Below are 16,816 nucleotides of genomic sequence, written 5' to 3'. Positions count from 1 at the left end.
GCATGAAGCAATAGTCTCACACAATTCTCACAATTCATTGTCTCGACCCAATTCCATTTTGGGAAATTTTTCATGCTGGGTTTTTCTTCCTACACACCTAATTTTTCTTCCTACACCTTCAGGTTTGACTGTGAAGACCTTCAAAAAAATATATAAATTATAAACTAAATATATTCGTAGCCAACACCTACAAGAATGAAGGTCGATAATATCGGTTTCTGAAATTTGGTAACATTGGATCCTTTAGTTTAATAAAATAAACTTCGTGACATAACAACCATGACAAAATACTATAATCTAAAAAGATCAATATTAGAGATGGATATAGGATAACGAAACCCGTCTCGTCCCACCCTGTTGCCAACCCTAATAAAGATCAATATCGACCACAAATGTTTGGATCTCCTCAACTATTCTTCGCATGTTCTTCACAACCATCATCTGTACAATGCTCGTAACGCGTCTTAGTGCATCCTGCAAGGGTAACAAGTAAAAATATAAGAATGTTATCAAATGAAAGTGTTATAATGATTATGTAAATAAAGTTACTCACTCATAAGCTGCCTAATGATTATGTTCTTCTGGGTACGGGATGTCATGACAATTACTAAGTAAGGAGATATTATATGGATCTCGAGGATATTCAAGTCCTTCTTGGTACTCCTATTTCACTTCTCCAACAACTTGTGACTTGTCAACAAAGGCTTGAGGGTCACCAACCAAAAAAAATAAAAAAAATTCAAGTCAAAACAGAATTTCGTACACCTGCATCTTGAAAGTCGATAATACCGATTTCTGAAAACTGGTAACTATAAACCAAAAGGGTAGCGGTGGAATTATAAAAAGTCGGACGTGTAGGAAAAAAAATTGGGGGTGCAGGAAGAAAAACCCTTTCATGCTTCATTACATTGAATTTGGAATCAAATGGCTTGGTCTTTGGGAAAGCCCTGGGCAACCCTTCAACTTGGAGAGCTTTCTTATTGATGATTATTCCTTAACAAGAGTTGTCTTTGAAACAAATTTATTGCCTTTTTCAAAGTTAAAACTCATTGTTGTGGCTAAAGTTAATGCATTTCAGCTTATAACCAAAAGTTAAACTTTAGAACAATTCTGCTATTTTATATAGCGCCCAACATGACACTATATTTAAGCTTAGATACTTAAATCAGTCACTTACTTCCTAAGAATTTTCAAGTGAGTTTCCAAATTATATATACAAAAGTTAGGTCGAATTAAATTTGTACATACTTATTATTTAACCTAATATAAAATACTCGGGTTGAATTAAATTTTTGCATTGCATTCAATCTAACCCTATTTACTCATTATTGATCGGATAAAGTTAGTTCAGTGGGTCACAAATTTTAAACTATTTGTTTCTATTGTTAAAATTTATAATTTTCAATTTTTTGTAGAAGTTATTCAGCATTAGGTTGAGATAGATTTGAAAGAACATCCCTGATTGAGTTCAATGGAATTATAAAGCTTAATCTAAAACTATCACAAAATTTCTGGACTAATCAGAAGATTATTCTACTAGTGTACCATTTTTCATCTCACGACTCCACACTGTTACTCTTACCATTATTGCTACGTAAATCTTATCTACAACCCCATCCACATAAAGAAAGTAAGAGTGTCTCCAATCCCTCTTCAAAAACAGAGTTCCGAAGAATACCCAAAACCCTGTTATGAAGCCAAGTGCAATAACTAAGTAAAACAACACCTTTTCTTTCTTATCACCGTTATCATTGTTTTCTTCATGGAACACTTATTCGCCAGGGGTCCTCCGCAGAGATGTGGATTGCCGGCAAAAGATCGATTATCAGAGGTCAGAAAATGATCATTTGTTGGAATAGAACCTGATAAATTATTGTAAGACAAGTTTAAGAAACCTAGATAATGGATGATGGACATGTCGGTCGGGATGGGACCAGAAAGGGTATTGTTGGAGAAATCCAGAGACTCCAGCGACTGCATTTTGTTTATATTGTTTGGGATTTTTCCTGACAAGTGATTATGTGATAAGTTGAAGCCAATCAACCCTGAAAGAGAGGTTACATCGTCAGGGATTGATCCCATGAGACTGTTACTCGACAAGTCTATGTTTACCAAATACGGATATGCGTATTTTTGTGTGTAATCATATTCATTTCCTTTCAAGAATTGCTTGAAATGCCTTTTTGCCCATTCGTCTGCATTATAAGTGAATGCTGGTGGTGCTTCGACTCCTTTTATCATCATACCCCGGAAATCACCAATGCAAGGAGGGATTGAACCTGACAAATTATTATCAGCAAGGTCCAAGATTTTTACATTATAGAACTGGCAGAGAGATGTCGGAATATCACCACTGAACAAGTTCCCCCGCAGTCTCAGAATTTCAAGAACAGCTATTGCTGCCCACCATGAAGGTATTTTTCCGGTAAATTGATTCTCACCGAGATCCAAAATCTGCAACCATTTGTTGCTTTGCAAGGGTTGAAAAGGCTCTCCATGGAGGCTATTGTTGCTCAAATTCAACCATCCCACCGTAAGATTCCCGAATGAGTTTGGAATGGTGCCGGATAACCGATTAGATGCCACACTTAAGACTCAGAAAAACTGCCTTCCCCAACAATCAGGAATTGTGCCGGAAAATCTGTTTTCTGAGAGATCGAGAATGAACAAGTTTTCCATCTTGCACAATGAGTCTGGTATTGAACCTTCTATAAGGTTAGTACGGAGATTTAGCCTATACAAGTTTGGAAGATGATGACCAAAATGTTTTGGAATATTTCCACTAATCTGATTGTTGGAGATGTCTAATGTAGAAAGTTGCTCTAGTGTTTGAACCCACTGAGGAAAATGTGTCAGATTATTGTAGGCCATTCCAAGGACTTGTAAATACTTGAAAGGTGGTTCCCAATTGGAGTCTGTCTTCAAATCCAGATTGTTGTATCCTATTTGAAATTCTATCAAATTTGAGAGGTTACGAAGGTGAATCTCTGATATGATACCTGTGAATGAGTTATTAACCATCCTTAAGGTCACTAGATTCCTCAGTTGTCCCAGGCTTTCAGGAATGCTTCCATTCAAGTGATTATTAGAAAGATCCAATAAACTTAAAGATGACAATCGTCCAAAAGTAGCTGGAATTGACCCATGTAGTTGATTATCCGAAAGATCTAATGTTGTCAAGGCCATCAAATTTCCAAAGGATGATGGAATTGGACCATAGAATAAATTCATTGCAAGATCAAGGATATTCAAATTTGACAGTAGTCCAAACCAACTAGGCAAACTGTCCTTAATTCCACTTCCTCTCAACACTAAAACTTCCAAATCGTATTTTCCACATCCCGAATAGTTTCCTGACCTAGCCCCGACCCTTCAAAAATAGGTATGCTAGATGACAAGTCTAATGATCGGAGAGAGCACATGTTTGTCAAGATAGATATCACGGAGGCTTCAATTTTATCAAAGGGATTATTGGAAAGATTAAGATTCACAAGGGCATCAAGATTAAGCAACCAATTTGGAAATGAAGTGAGATTGTTGTAGCCAAGGTTGAGGTCTACAATTGATCTCATGTTCAGAAAAGCATCAGGAACAGGGTCAGAAAGTAAATTTTGAGCAAGATTCAGAACTTGAACATTGGCAAGAAATGTAATTAACATGGCCAGCAGGAAAGTTCAAGTTGGTAAGATCACATCCACAGAACTCTACTTGCAACAAGAAAGGAAGGGTATCAAGAACCTGCAATAGATCATATGCCCCTCCAAGGCCTACTCCCTTCATTGCTAGGTGTTTCAGTGATGAAAGTTTCGAAAGCCAAGCCAGATCATCAACATCTAAAGGATTTCCACTGAAATCAAGAACCTGCAAGTTTGAAAGATTACCAAGTTGGTTAGGAACTTTTCCCATGAAATCACAGTCAGAGAGGTTAAGATGTGTCAGCTGATTCATGGAAGCAAGGAATGCTGGTATAGGACCATTGCCAAAAGAGATTCCTGTGAGTTCGAGATAGTTCAAGTGTCTCAACTCCAATATAGAAGGGTGAACGCCATTAGAATTTTGTGTTGAGCACGTGCGTACAAAACCGATTCGACGATAACTGCAAGTCTTTTGCCAATGGAGAACAAGCTTGACAACGTGTCCGGTGATAGCATCACATTGCACTCCTTTCCACTGGCAGTGATCATTTCCTTCCCAAGAAACAAACATGGAGCTGTTGGAGAAACTTCCTTTGAGACTTTCAAGTGCTTTTCGCTCTTCCATTGGGTGGTCAGAGGTTGAATTTGCACACAAGCACAATTGTGGAATTGCAATAAGGAACAACAAAGTGAAAGGCACAAGAAACAAAACGTTTGAGTCCGCTCTCATGTTTGCCAATAAGCGCAATTTTCTTGGATGGAAGAACTGGAATTCGAAAATCATGTTATATTACTTTGTGGTTGTTTTCGTAAGAAACAAAGTTTTTGTGGGGGAAGTACACGAGTCAACGCGCTTAGTAATTTGTGGGGACTTTGTCCAGATGACATTTCAAGGTCGTAAAGTAAAATGGTTTTCGTGAATTTTGGATCACGGAATCGATCATTATCTTCACGGTAGCTGAAGAAAATTGAATTGTTGAATCAATTCACATTTACGAAGCTGGCAACGAAACTTACTTAACATTAATTATAAAACAGATGTTGACTGAAATTATTAAAGAAAATAAACATATGAAATAACATCGTAACAGAGCTCCTGTCATACAGTTTTCTAATCGGCCTTTTGTATTTAGATTGCCTGACAATAAGCTCAATTTCTATCTTCAGTTAACATAAGTTTCTCATCATATGCTTATACCAATTATTCATAAAATTACACAGTCGTCAAAGGGTTTTTTTTCTAGTGTCTCACAACAGTTAATCTCTGCAAATTTAGAAGGGGAAAAAGTGTGGAGAAGAAACACAAGATCACAATAGAATTGCGGTGGAATGCAGTTGTACCTTCAAAGAATGTAGTGTATACAATAATAAGGTTGTTGGATAAAGCCTGTAATCCATGGCAGTGCTTTTCTAGGTATCATATTAAACTACCGGTTTACAATATAGGCCAGTTGAAAAAAAGAACAAAAAAAAACACAGCAGAAGTCAAACAAATAAAGAAATGAATACTGTAGGGAAAAGGGTGAAATCTTAATAATTGGATAACATAATTATATTGCCCTTGCTTTTATGATATCAAAGCTCATCTCACTGGGATCTGTTGCTTGCAACTCAACCTGAATGCCATCAAGTTCCCTCTTGAATCTGTCCTTGGAGCTCGCATACACCATCTTCTCTCTCACCTTTGATGTATCAGGAGCCCTGAACATCAGAAACAACAAGTAAAGATAAAAATACATCATAGCAAACTCTGTATTTGAACATCACAAACATTCATTTATAGACTAAGAATCCTATACTGCAATATGTTAATAGCTTTTCTGTCATTCTTCGTATTTCCAAAGATTAAATAAGCTTGTGTTAGAGAACAGGAACTGAGTGATATCATATTACCATGCAATGAAGAAAATCTTGCTTTTCTGGCAGTTTTCATTTGTTGTGAAATCAAAATCAAAGACAGCGTATCGGCACTCATTGGCAGGCAGAGATGAAGTGAAGTTCTCGTAGGTTTCTTCTGGGCTTCCAAGTTTCTCCACCATCACTTCGTAGTTCTCAATCTTAAACACAATGAAACGGTAGTTCCTCTTTGCCTTTAGCTCCTGGAACTTTAATTTACACTCGTCAAGAACAGCCATTCCAGATGCTGAGTTGGCCTACAATACGTTTTTCGAAACAGAAAGGAATACATTAGTATGAGTTCATATACAAATTTGATGATAATAAGAACCAGACTTAAGTTTTTTTAGTAACCATGTTATTGGCACGGACTTGCTTTGTCAATGACTAATTCCCATCAAAGAATCTGGCTCAACATGTTAATAGAATCTTCCCTTTCAATCTAATTCTTTTCCAATCCTAGGATCTTCCTTTAGGGGCCAAATCACGACTACTTCATATACTATTAAAATGTTGTCTTTTCTTTTTTGTTAGGTTCCCCCAGAAGATTAAAAGTTCTTAAGTGTAACGTGAAAAATTCTAGGCTTTCCAAAATCATAAAATTGGCTAAAAAATAAGCATGGAAACAACATCATGTGTGGCAATGTAATAACACATAAACGAGGGTTAGCGACAGAGAGAGAACGTACCATGTTGTCGTAGTTGATAGAGAAAGAGTATGGAGAAGTGAGATAGAAAGGGTTAGAGAAAGAAACAGAGAAATGAGAGAGAGAGAGGAGAAGATCCTTATTTTTGGGGGAGGCAAATGGTAATGAGAACAAGTTTGAGAGAAAAAGGTAGAGAAAGAGAATTTTGAGGAAGGAAACAGAGGTTGAAATCCCTCAAAACTTTTATGGGCGATAATATCCACGAAGGAAGAAAGTTATTCTGTGAAACCCATGCATTCTTTGCATGTGTACGTGCACTTCACTTTTTAATTCTAGCCATCAATTGCTCTATGTTCTGCGCTTTAATATTTTAATCATAAGAAACAAGTTTATTATATACACATTTTCTTTCATTTTATACTACCTTCTCATCAAAAAATTAATTTACGTCTTTTTTTAAACTGCTATTTGTAATTTGCGTAAGAGTGTGGAAGCAATTCTTTTTTCTCATCTTGGAAATATATCTAATTATTACAAAATATTTATATATCATTAATTAAAACAAAAACAAAAACAAACTATGGTTGGAATTTGGGATGTCAAAAAAATTTCATACCCGTGGGTATCTACGGATAAAACCCGCAACGGGTAGGAAATGAATATTAAAATTGGATATCCGCTACCCGCGGGTACGAGTATTTTTGATAGCCACATGTTAACCGGACGGATACGGATATCATAGTATTCGTACCCGTGAATACCCTTACCCGCTAAACTTTAATTCAGAAAAATACCTTTATATATATATATAAATATAAATATATATATATATATATATATATATATATATGTATATGTATATATATATATATATATATATATATGTATATATATATATATATATATATGTATATATATATATATATACATATATATATATATATACATATATATATATATATATGTATGTATGTATATATATATTAGTAAAAACATTATGAGTCTTCATTCAATAATGGTGGTCGGATTCTTACCCCATAACGGAGTAGATTACATCCAGATATTGTGGAGTCATTGATGTGTCTCCAAGACTTGTTATAACCAACATGGAAGGTAATGAAATTAACACTTTTACTTAGATATCTTAATTAAGTGATTGTTAGAAATTTTTAATTTATGTTTTCAGACTCTTCTAAATTAAAATTGGAATACATGAAACTTTATACAATATTGCAAGAGTTGGACATTGATGAAGTTAGTAATTTCTTTAATATTTCCATCAAAAATAAACTACATAGTGATTTTTTATTTGTTTGTTTTTCAAGAATCAATCGAAGAAATGAAACTTGTTGATCAAAATACTAATTATGGTTAATATTTGTTTTTTAAAATATTTTTGTAAATACCTGTGGGTACCCGCGGATACCCACAGATATGAAAAAAATAGGTGATACCCGCATAACGGATACCCGACAGATATGGATACGGGACGAATATTTATCCAGCGGATAGGATACGGGGGAACTGCTACCCGTACCCTATTCGCCCCGTTGACATCCCCAGTTGGAATCAATATTTTATCTTATCATGTTTTTTTTTTCAAGTTATCAAAGCTTTATATATAAAACTGTAAACTCTTCAAATATGAATGACAATGTAGGAAGAGCGATAATTGACCCATAAATACCAACAACTCAAAAATATTTACAAAAGAAATCCTTTTGGACTTCTTTTTTTCACCTACTTTCATGGTTTGTTCATAATTTTTATGAGATAATGCAGAAGTCTAAATAATATATGATTCATATGTTAGATTGTACAACTTTAAAACAAAATTTAAATCGTATAATTTAAAATATATTTTTAATTTTAAAATACTTTTTGAATTTGAAAATACATTATGAATTGTGTAATTGATAAATGTAATTTGAATTGCATAATTTATAATACATTCTTGAGAATGCATTTCTAGATTATCCAATCATCATGAATGTATTTATAGATTGTGCAATATTTTTGAACAAATTGATCCTAAAGATAACTCCAACTTTCTCTAACTATATTTCACTCAATAAAATTATTTCATTCAACGAATTTTTGGTAAATGTATTTTTGTTCCATTACTTCATATTCATTAAGCGAATAATATTCAATTAACGAATTGTTCTTTAAAAGATTGTTCACTTAATTGTTTTTATGAAAATCTCAATCCTCTAGATCTTCACATTAATCTTTTCAAGAATTTTTCTGTGTCACTAAAACTTATAATTAATGATAAGTGTATTAAAGATCATAAATCTAATAAAATTAAGATCAATTTAAAATATGTAAACGGATATAAATCACACCTTACATAAAATCTCCTCCTTCTAAGCTTACCTTAGTCTTTTGAAAAAATTTGATCAAGTTGGGTTTTTATGAAAAACTTAGCATCTGCCTTCCTTTTCTTTCTCCTACCTTAAGAACAAAGTTCCGTTTGACAGACCAGGCAATAATACCAATAGATCCATAAACAAACCCCTATGGAATATTTTTACCGGAACAAATACATGGTAGATGAACTTATTTTTATTTACCCAGTTTCCTTTGTAATTTTTAGTAGCAGAACAGTATCAATAGGCACCCCATTAACAAACGCAGTTCATAAAAATATAATATCAGAGTCTTGTACCTCACGTAAGTTCTTCATTCATAAAGTTTTAAAATTGTAGCTCGACCGCAACATTCATGCACATTTTCATTGTGTATGGTCATCACTTGCCAACTGGGTAACTCCAAATTTTGACCATCAAAGCAATTATAAAATGTTTCATAAATAAAGTTCACAAGACTCTTATTCTAATTTAAAAGGATCAAAATATTTTTTTCAAAAAGAGGCAATCCATTCTATATCTGCAACCAAAATGTCTCAACAAATGTCACCAACAGAATTCAAAAATATTGGAGCCATTTCTCATGTCGTATTTATTACTTAACATCTTAAGCAACCCTTTGTGGCATTTACCTTGTTACTGCCACAACTAATTCCAACGTAGAGAAGTAAACAAAAAATAGCTACGGAAAAACCAATAGAGAATTTAAAACTACCAAAATTGGGAAATCATGTCTGTTAGACATGATATAATCATCAAATCTTAAGGCAGAGGAACCCACGAGTGCGGGAGTACTGGTGTAAATTGACTCGTGCTCATCAGAAAGACCGTACTGCTCACATGAAACTTCGGGAAGAGGTTGTCCTTTAGTTTCCATTGCTGCTACAAATAATGGAATGCAAGTTGTCAGACATAATTACCATTACCCTTTCTTGCTTAACAATATATATATCAGAAGAAACTCATGGCTGAAGACACATGAATAGAAGAACTATAAACATATTATTCAGGGTCGAAGGAAAGTAATCCCCTGAATCATTTGTACCAAACTACATCCAAAAAAGTGAAGATGAACGTGGAATTTATTTTTCACTTGTGCACTACAGAGAGCAGTTTCTGAGATAGAACTTCTACTCCATATTTGAACATTTGTCTGAGTCCAAAATATTAACAATCATGACAAAGTCTCCTTCATACTTTGTCAATTGGACCAAACCTTGGACTACAATCTAAAACAGCAACTAAGAATACTTGCACTAATGAGGATCACATGTTGTAAGAGACACGAGCAAGGCAGTTGGGGGATGTATTATCCATTTCCACCCCAAAAAAGCCTACGTTTAATCCTTTCCCATATATTCTATGAATAAAGAATAGGTTCCTTTTGTTAACATGCGACTAGAGGCCTATTTTACAAAAAATGACGCAATGTACATCCCATTTGGAAAGGCTCAGTCACAAACCAAAAATACGAGCACCTACCTTGACCAAATTAATTGTCCATATCAAGATGTTTCATGACCTGAAAAATAGATACAAACACATATATATCAATATTAAAAAACAAGGTTACGAAATTCCAATGAATTTTGAGTACATCATACATATACATGATATACAACTAATATCGTGAAAAAAATGAAAAAGGATACTAAATCCAGTTTCTCGTTGAAAGACTTACATTTGCTGATGGCCCCCATTGGCTGCGAGCACCTAAGGAATACAAATTGTATGAAAAGAAAAGACTTAGAATGACAGGAAAATTTATGAAGACTAATCAACAATATCCAACATGACAGTTTACAAAGATCGCAGTTAAAAAGGAAAAAAATAAAAAAGCAAACGACACAACTGCGTAAAATCCAAATAATAGAGAATAACACCTTTGGATCATGACCATTTTGGGGGCAGTTACGGCTGTGGTGCCCACGTTTATGACAAAGTGAGCATTTATCAAACCTTATTTCACCTGTGCAACAGCAAAGAAACAATTTTTAATCACAAGATAGTGGATTAAGAAAGTAGAGGGAAACCTGTGACACTTCAGATTTGTGAAGATTGTATTGTAACAGAGATAGAACGTATATTATGCATGTTTCAGGTAAGTAGATTGTGAGCCCAAAATATAGAATGAAAATCCAGTCTCCTGTTGAAACACTTACTTCCATTGAAAGCCCCATTTGCTACAAGCTCCTAAGAAATATAAATTGTGAGAAAAGATTAGACTTTGCATGACGGGAAAAGTTAGGATAACAAATCAAAGTATCCATACATCTATATAGATTCCAGGAAAAGAGAAAAACTTATATGACAATTGTGTAAAACTAAAATAATAGAGAATCACACCTCATGCTTTTTTTCATTTTCACTTTGGGGGCAGTTATAGCCGAAGTGTCCATGTTGATGACAGAGTAAGCACTTCGCAAACCTTCCCCCTGCATCAGCAATGAAATAATTTTGAATCATTAGATAGCAGATTAAAGAAAGTAAAGTGAAACGGATTACATTTCAGATATGTGAAGATTGTATTTAATAGAGATTAAACGCATATAATGCAAGTGTCAGGCCATTAGAGAACGAATCCAACTACAGAATGAAAATCCCTAGTTGTGTGTTGTCCAAAATTCGTAACATATTCAATAAGACAAGGTGTCTAATTATCAAATAGAAGTGAATGGCTAAAAATCTGAGCTAATGAAAGAAAATACAAAAACTTATCATTCAAATAAGATCTCACCGATGGCCTGTAATAATAATATGTATCAAATTTATTCAGGCAAGCTCATACATTTACAACTAAGATCTGAAACATCATGTATTGCTGTTATGTAAATTTCAATAAAAAATTGCAAAATTACCAATTTGCATGAAACACGATTTTGACGCATGAAAATCAACAATTCTCGTACTCAACTAAAAAGCATCCCATGAAAAGCATTCAAATTTTAGCATACCCGCTTGAGAGACACCACATTGTCCAAGTGAATGGCCAATTTCCCCACAAAAGAAGCAGACTTCTTCATCCTTGGAAAGCGTTCTCAACCTCTTGCATTGTTCTAATCTGTGACCAATCTGTTGGCATGCCTCGCAACTCTGAACAAATTGCTACAATTTATACACGACAATGGTTTAACCGCATTAATCACAGAAGAAACAATCGTTAGGAATTGTTCATAATTTTTCCAGGCTAGAGCAAACATAGAATTCAATCACAACAGAAACTAAATTTGCAGAAGCCACTACATACCAAGGAACGTCCACCATGATGTTTAGAGGGAGATTCAGTGACTTTGAGACGCTCAGTTCTATAAACCGGGTTTTTAGCAGCTCGCTCTGGATTGCGTTTGACCTGGAAATACCAAAGTTCTGTTTACTAAGGACAAAATCTAATAATATCAATCTCAAGAAACAGAAGAACATTGTTCCTTAGAATCTGTTAACGATTTAGGAGATTTCAGCTACATATAATACAACCAATGACGAAACTATATGTATCCTTCTACATACCATAGATTTTTTAGCTGTGGGTCCTTCTATCTTCTGAACTGAGGTTTCTGCAGTTAGATCAGCATTGCGTTTCACAGATTCTAACCCATCGTTTTTTAGTGCACTATTACTTTCCTTACCCTTCTTCTTCATCTGTTCTGGGTCTACAGGGGTTGCAGGGTCTATGGGGGGATCTTGGCCTGTTTGAATTGTTGGCTCTATTGACGGTGCAGCTACAGGATTACTTTTTCTCAGATCAGCATTGCGTTTCTCATATTTTAACCCGTCGTTTTTTAGTGCACTGTTACTTTCCTTACTCTTCTTCGTCGTCATCTGTTCTGGGTCTACTGGGGTTGCAGGGTCTACTGGGGGATCTTGGCCTGTTTGAATTGTTGGCTCTGTTGAGGGAGCAGCTACAGGATTACTCTTCCTCTTTTTCTCACTCACCTTCTGATCTTGGTCTATTGGGGTTGCTGTGTCGTTTGGGGAAGCTTGGTCTGGTATTTTAGGGTCTATTGAGAGTGCTACTGCCGTTTCAGGTGGCTTGCCACTGGATTCTGCCCCTTCAGGTCCAGGGCATTCTTCAATTATTCCTCGAACTGCAGGTGCATGATTAGAACAAGGTTCAGGCTGAGGATGTTGTGCATGCGATTCACTCGGTTTTGTCTCTTTTTTCTTTTCTTTCTTCATTCTTTTTTTCTTTCGGGGCTCCATTTGACTTGGTATGTCTATTGAGGGCTCTAATTCAGGTTTAGAACCCGCTTCAGAATGCTCTATGTTAACTTCAATTAGCTCTGCCTTTTCTTTAACTTCTAAGGCCGTAGTGGCTGCTATGTATAATTGGGGTGCCACTTCAGGTTTAGAACACACTCCAGAGTTCTCAGCGTTGGCTCCTGGCCCTTTCTTCACCTTACTTTTCGGTTTCAGGTCCAGGGTGCACTGTTGAGGGTTCTCTGTGCTATTGGACTCCTTTGGTTCTGGTTCTGATTCTGCTTCAGCCCCTTGAGACTTAAGGGCTTTCTTTTTTTTCCTCACAGAATCCTTTTTACGGTGCGTGTCTTCTGGGGCTGTGGAATCAGGTAAAGGGCTTTCTTCACTTATTCCTGATACCCCAACTTCATTAGCATCAACTTGTTTTGCTCCTTCCTTCATAACATCAGATTCCACACCTATCGAGATTGAAGGGTCGCAAATCTGAAGCTGTTGCTGTTGACCTTGCACATTCTTCCTCTTCTTTCTCTTGGGAGTTGGGTTGGGGTTCTGTGTACTTCTTTCAGCTCTATCAGAACATTGATGTCCTCCTTCTTCATTTGGCTCATCAGATTCCAAACCTATCCGGATGGAAGGATCACATATTTGTTGTGCACCATGCAAATTCCCCTTCTTGGGATTTGGACTAAAGTCACATATTTGATCTGCACCTTGCAAACCCTTTTTCTTCCTCTTCTTCTTGAGGGTTGGGCTAGGGCTCTGTGCAGTTCCTTCGGCCTTTTCCTCATGGGAAATAATTGGGATTGGTGTATCCAGTAAGGGTTTAGGGCACAACCCCTCATTCTCATTAACATCACCTTCCAGTGATCCTTCATCCTTTTTAACATCAGGTTCCACACCTATCCGGATTGAAGCCTCACATTTTTCGCCGGCACCTTGCAAAATCTTCTTCTTCCTCTTCCTCTTGGGGGTTGTGCTAGGGTTCCGTGCAGTTCCCTCAGCATTCTCATCATGGGAAATAATTGGGATTTTTGTATCCAGTAAGGGTTCAGGGCACAAACCCCCATTCTCATTAACATCACCTTCTTGTGATCCTTCATCCTTTGCAACATCAGGTTGCAAACCTATCTGGATTGAAGGGTCACATATTTGATCTGCACCTTGCAAAATCTTCTTTTTCTTCTTCTTCTTGAGGGTTGGGCTACGGCTCTGTGCAGTTCCTTCGGCGTTTTCCTCATGGGAAACAATTGGGATTGGTGTATCTAGTAAGGGTGTAGGGCAGAAACCCTCATTCTCGTTACCATCACCTTCCCGTGATCCTTCATCCTTCTTAACATCAGGTTCCACACCTATTTGGATTGAAGCCTCACATTTTTCCACGGCCCCTTGCAAAATCTTCTTCTTCCTCTTCCTTTTGGAGGTTGCGCTAGGGTTCCGTGCAGTTCCCTCAGCATTCTTCTCATGGGAAACAATTGGGGATTTTGTATCCAGCAAGGGATCAGGACACAAACCCCCATTCTCATTAACACCAGCTTCTCGTGATCCTTCATCCTTCGCAACATCAGGCTCCAAACCTATCTGGATTGAAGGTTCACATACTTGATCTGCACCTTGCAAAATCTTTTTCTTCCCCTTCTTCTTGGAGGTTGGGATAGGGCTCTGTGGAGTTTTTTCGGCCTTTTCCTCATGGAAAACAATTGGGATTGGTGTATCCAGTAAGGGTGTAGGGCACAAACCCTCATTCTCATTAACATCACCTTCCCGTGATCCTTCATCCTTCTTAACATCACCTTCCACACCTATCAGGATTGAAGGCTCACATTTTTCCTCGGCACCTTGTAAAATCTTCTTCTTCCTCTTCCTCTTGGGGGTTGGGCTAGGCTTCCGTGCGGTTCCCTCAGCATTCTCCTCCTTGGAAACAAGTGGGATTTTTGAATCCAGTAAGGGTTCAGGGAAAAAACCCGCATTCTCATTAACATCACCTTCTCGTGATCCTTCATCCTTCGCAACATCCGGTTCCAAACCTATCTGGATTGAAGGGTCACATATTTGATCACCACCTTGCAAAATCTTTTTCTTCCTCTTCTTCTTCTGGGGGGCTGGGCTAGGGCTCTGTGCAGTTCCTTCGGCCTTTCCCTCATGGGAAACAATCGGGATTTGTGTATCCAATAAGGGTTTAGGGCACAAACCCTCATTCTTGTTAACATCACCTTCTTGTGATCTTTCATCTTTCTTAACATCACGTTCCACTCCTATCCGGATTGAAGCCTCACATTTTTCGTCTGCACCTTGCAAAATCTTCTTCTTCTTCCTCTTCTTCCTCTTGGGGGTTGGGCTAGGGTTTCGTGCAGTTCCCTCCGCATTCTCCTCATGGGAAACAACTGGGATTTTTGTATCCAGTAAGGGTTCGGGGCACAAACCCTCATTCCCATTAACATCACCTTCTCGTGATCCTTCATCCTTCGTAACATCAGATTCTACACCTTTCCGGATTGAATGGTCACATATTTCCCCTGCACCTTGCAAAATCTTCTCCTTCCTCTTCTTCTTTAGGGTTTCGCCAGGGTTCAGTACAGTTGCTTCAGAATTTTCCTCATGGGAAACAATTGGGACTGCTGTATCTACCAAGGGTTTAGGGTACAAACCCCCATTATCATCAACATCACCTTCTCGTGATCCTTCATCCTTCGTAACATCAGGTTTCACACCTATCCGGATTGAAGGGTCACATGTGTCCTCTGCAACTTGCAAAATTTTCTTCTTCCTCTTCTTTTTTAGGGTTTCGCCAGGGTTCAGTACAGTTGCTTCAGAATTTTCCTCATGGGAAACAATTGGGACTGGTGTATCTACCAAGGGTTTAGGGTACAAACCCCCATTATCATTAACATCACCTTCTCGTGATCCTTCATCCTTCGTCACATCAGGTTTCACACCTATCCGGATTGAAGGGTCACATGTGTCCTCTGCAACTTGCAAAATTTTCTTCTTCCTCTTCTTCTTTAGGGTTTCGCCAGGGTTCAGTACAGTTGCTTCAGAATTTTCCTCATGGGAAACAATTGGGACTGCTGTATCTATCAAGGGTTTAGGGTACAAAGCCCCACTATCATTACCATAACCTTCTCGTGATCCTTCATCCTTCGTAACATCAGATTTCACACCTATCCGGATTGAAGGGTCACGTGTGTCCTCTGCGACTTGCAAAATTTTCTTCTTTCTCTTCTTTTTGGTTGCGTTAGGGTTCAATGCAGTTCCTTCAGAATTTTCCTCACGGGAAACAATTGGGACCGGTGTATCTAATAAGGGTTTAGGGTGCAAATCTCCATTCCCATTAGGATCACCTTGTCGAGCTCCTTCTCCCTTTGTATCATCGGATTCCACACAAACCGCAATTGGAGGGTCAGATGCCTGAAGCTGTTCTTCACCATGCACATTCTTAATCTTCTTCTTCTTCTTCTTGGGGTTTGGGCAAGCATTATCTGCAGCGGCTTCAACATTTCCCTCTTGAGAAAATGGTGAGTCTACTAAGGGTTTAGGGCATACCTCAGCCTGGAACTGTTCGTTTGATCCCTCGTTTCTCTTCTTTCTCTTTCTCTTCACCTTCGCAGTGGCACCAGGTTCCGGAGAAGATAGTGTTTGAGGATTCTCCTCAGCTTTAACGGATGACTCGCTCGGCGGGTTGCCATGGCTATCGATCACAGCCATAACAAGAGATTGATGGATTGAAACACTACATAGGAGATATAAGGCGAAGGTGCTACTTAGCTAAAGCAACCGGCGCAGATTAGGGTTTAATTGGGGTTTCTCTTTTTCAGAGTTATCAATTTTTTCTCCTTTTTTTTTTTCTAGAGTGAAACCGCAATTTGTAAGGGCTTTTTAGGGATCTCATTAATTCACTGCTTTATCTTTACGACTTTGCCACCAGTAAAAAATAATCGACACAGTTAAGAATGGATCACCAGATTTACAGTTCAAACAAAAAATCTTGAATGTTTATTATATTATTGTAGAACTTTATTAAAAAGGTTTTAAAAATTAAAATGGCATAATTTAAAGGTTAATATAACATAGA

At 37.2% G+C, this 16,816-nt stretch overlaps 2 protein-coding genes and 1 pseudogene across 5 annotated transcripts; all 3 read right to left on the bottom strand.

Annotated features, from left to right (window-relative positions):
• Positions 1-215: 215 nt before the first annotated feature.
• LOC114191409 (receptor-like protein EIX2) lies at positions 216-4,414 on the bottom strand (annotated as a pseudogene). Its single transcript, XR_014996605.1, has 2 exons — positions 554-4,414; positions 216-474 (listed from the first exon to the last, which is right to left on the bottom strand). The product of XR_014996605.1 is annotated as a receptor-like protein EIX2 (transcript).
• A 511-nt stretch (positions 4,415-4,925) lies between these two features.
• On the bottom strand, positions 4,926-6,377 carry LOC114191058 (actin-depolymerizing factor 7). The gene is made up of 3 exons (XM_028080214.2): positions 6,221-6,377; positions 5,529-5,788; positions 4,926-5,336 (listed from the first exon to the last, which is right to left on the bottom strand). Exons 1-3 carry the CDS (start codon positions 6,221-6,223, stop codon positions 5,186-5,188), a joined length of 414 nt encoding a protein of 137 aa, XP_027936015.1. The 5' UTR covers positions 6,224-6,377; the 3' UTR covers positions 4,926-5,185.
• A 2,741-nt stretch (positions 6,378-9,118) lies between these two features.
• Positions 9,119-16,583, bottom strand: LOC114191056 (uncharacterized). 3 transcript variants are annotated; one of them, XM_028080211.2, is made up of 9 exons: positions 12,058-16,583; positions 11,798-11,899; positions 11,505-11,643; positions 10,897-10,985; positions 10,713-10,743; positions 10,434-10,519; positions 10,232-10,263; positions 10,033-10,072; positions 9,119-9,429 (listed from the first exon to the last, which is right to left on the bottom strand). In XM_028080211.2, exons 1-8 carry the CDS (start codon positions 16,447-16,449, stop codon positions 10,066-10,068), a joined length of 4,878 nt encoding a protein of 1,625 aa, XP_027936012.1. In that variant the 5' UTR covers positions 16,450-16,583; the 3' UTR covers positions 9,119-9,429; positions 10,033-10,065. The 3 variants fall into 3 exon arrangements, with proteins under 3 accessions (XP_027936012.1, XP_027936011.1, XP_027936010.1); XM_028080210.2 differs by having other exon boundaries at positions 9,119-9,432; positions 11,505-11,655; positions 12,058-16,582; XM_028080209.2 differs by having other exon boundaries at positions 11,505-11,655; positions 12,058-16,582.
• Positions 16,584-16,816: the final 233 nt, after the last annotated feature.

The sequence above is a fragment of the Vigna unguiculata genome, chromosome 7 (genome assembly GCF_037176805.1).
Source record: "Vigna unguiculata cultivar grain cowpea cultivar isolate G323 ecotype 2 chromosome 7, ASM3717680v1, whole genome shotgun sequence".
Taxonomy (NCBI): domain Eukaryota; kingdom Viridiplantae; phylum Streptophyta; class Magnoliopsida; order Fabales; family Fabaceae; genus Vigna; species Vigna unguiculata.
Note: the sequence above shows the minus strand (reverse complement) of the source record. Positions and strands in the feature narration are given on the sequence as shown.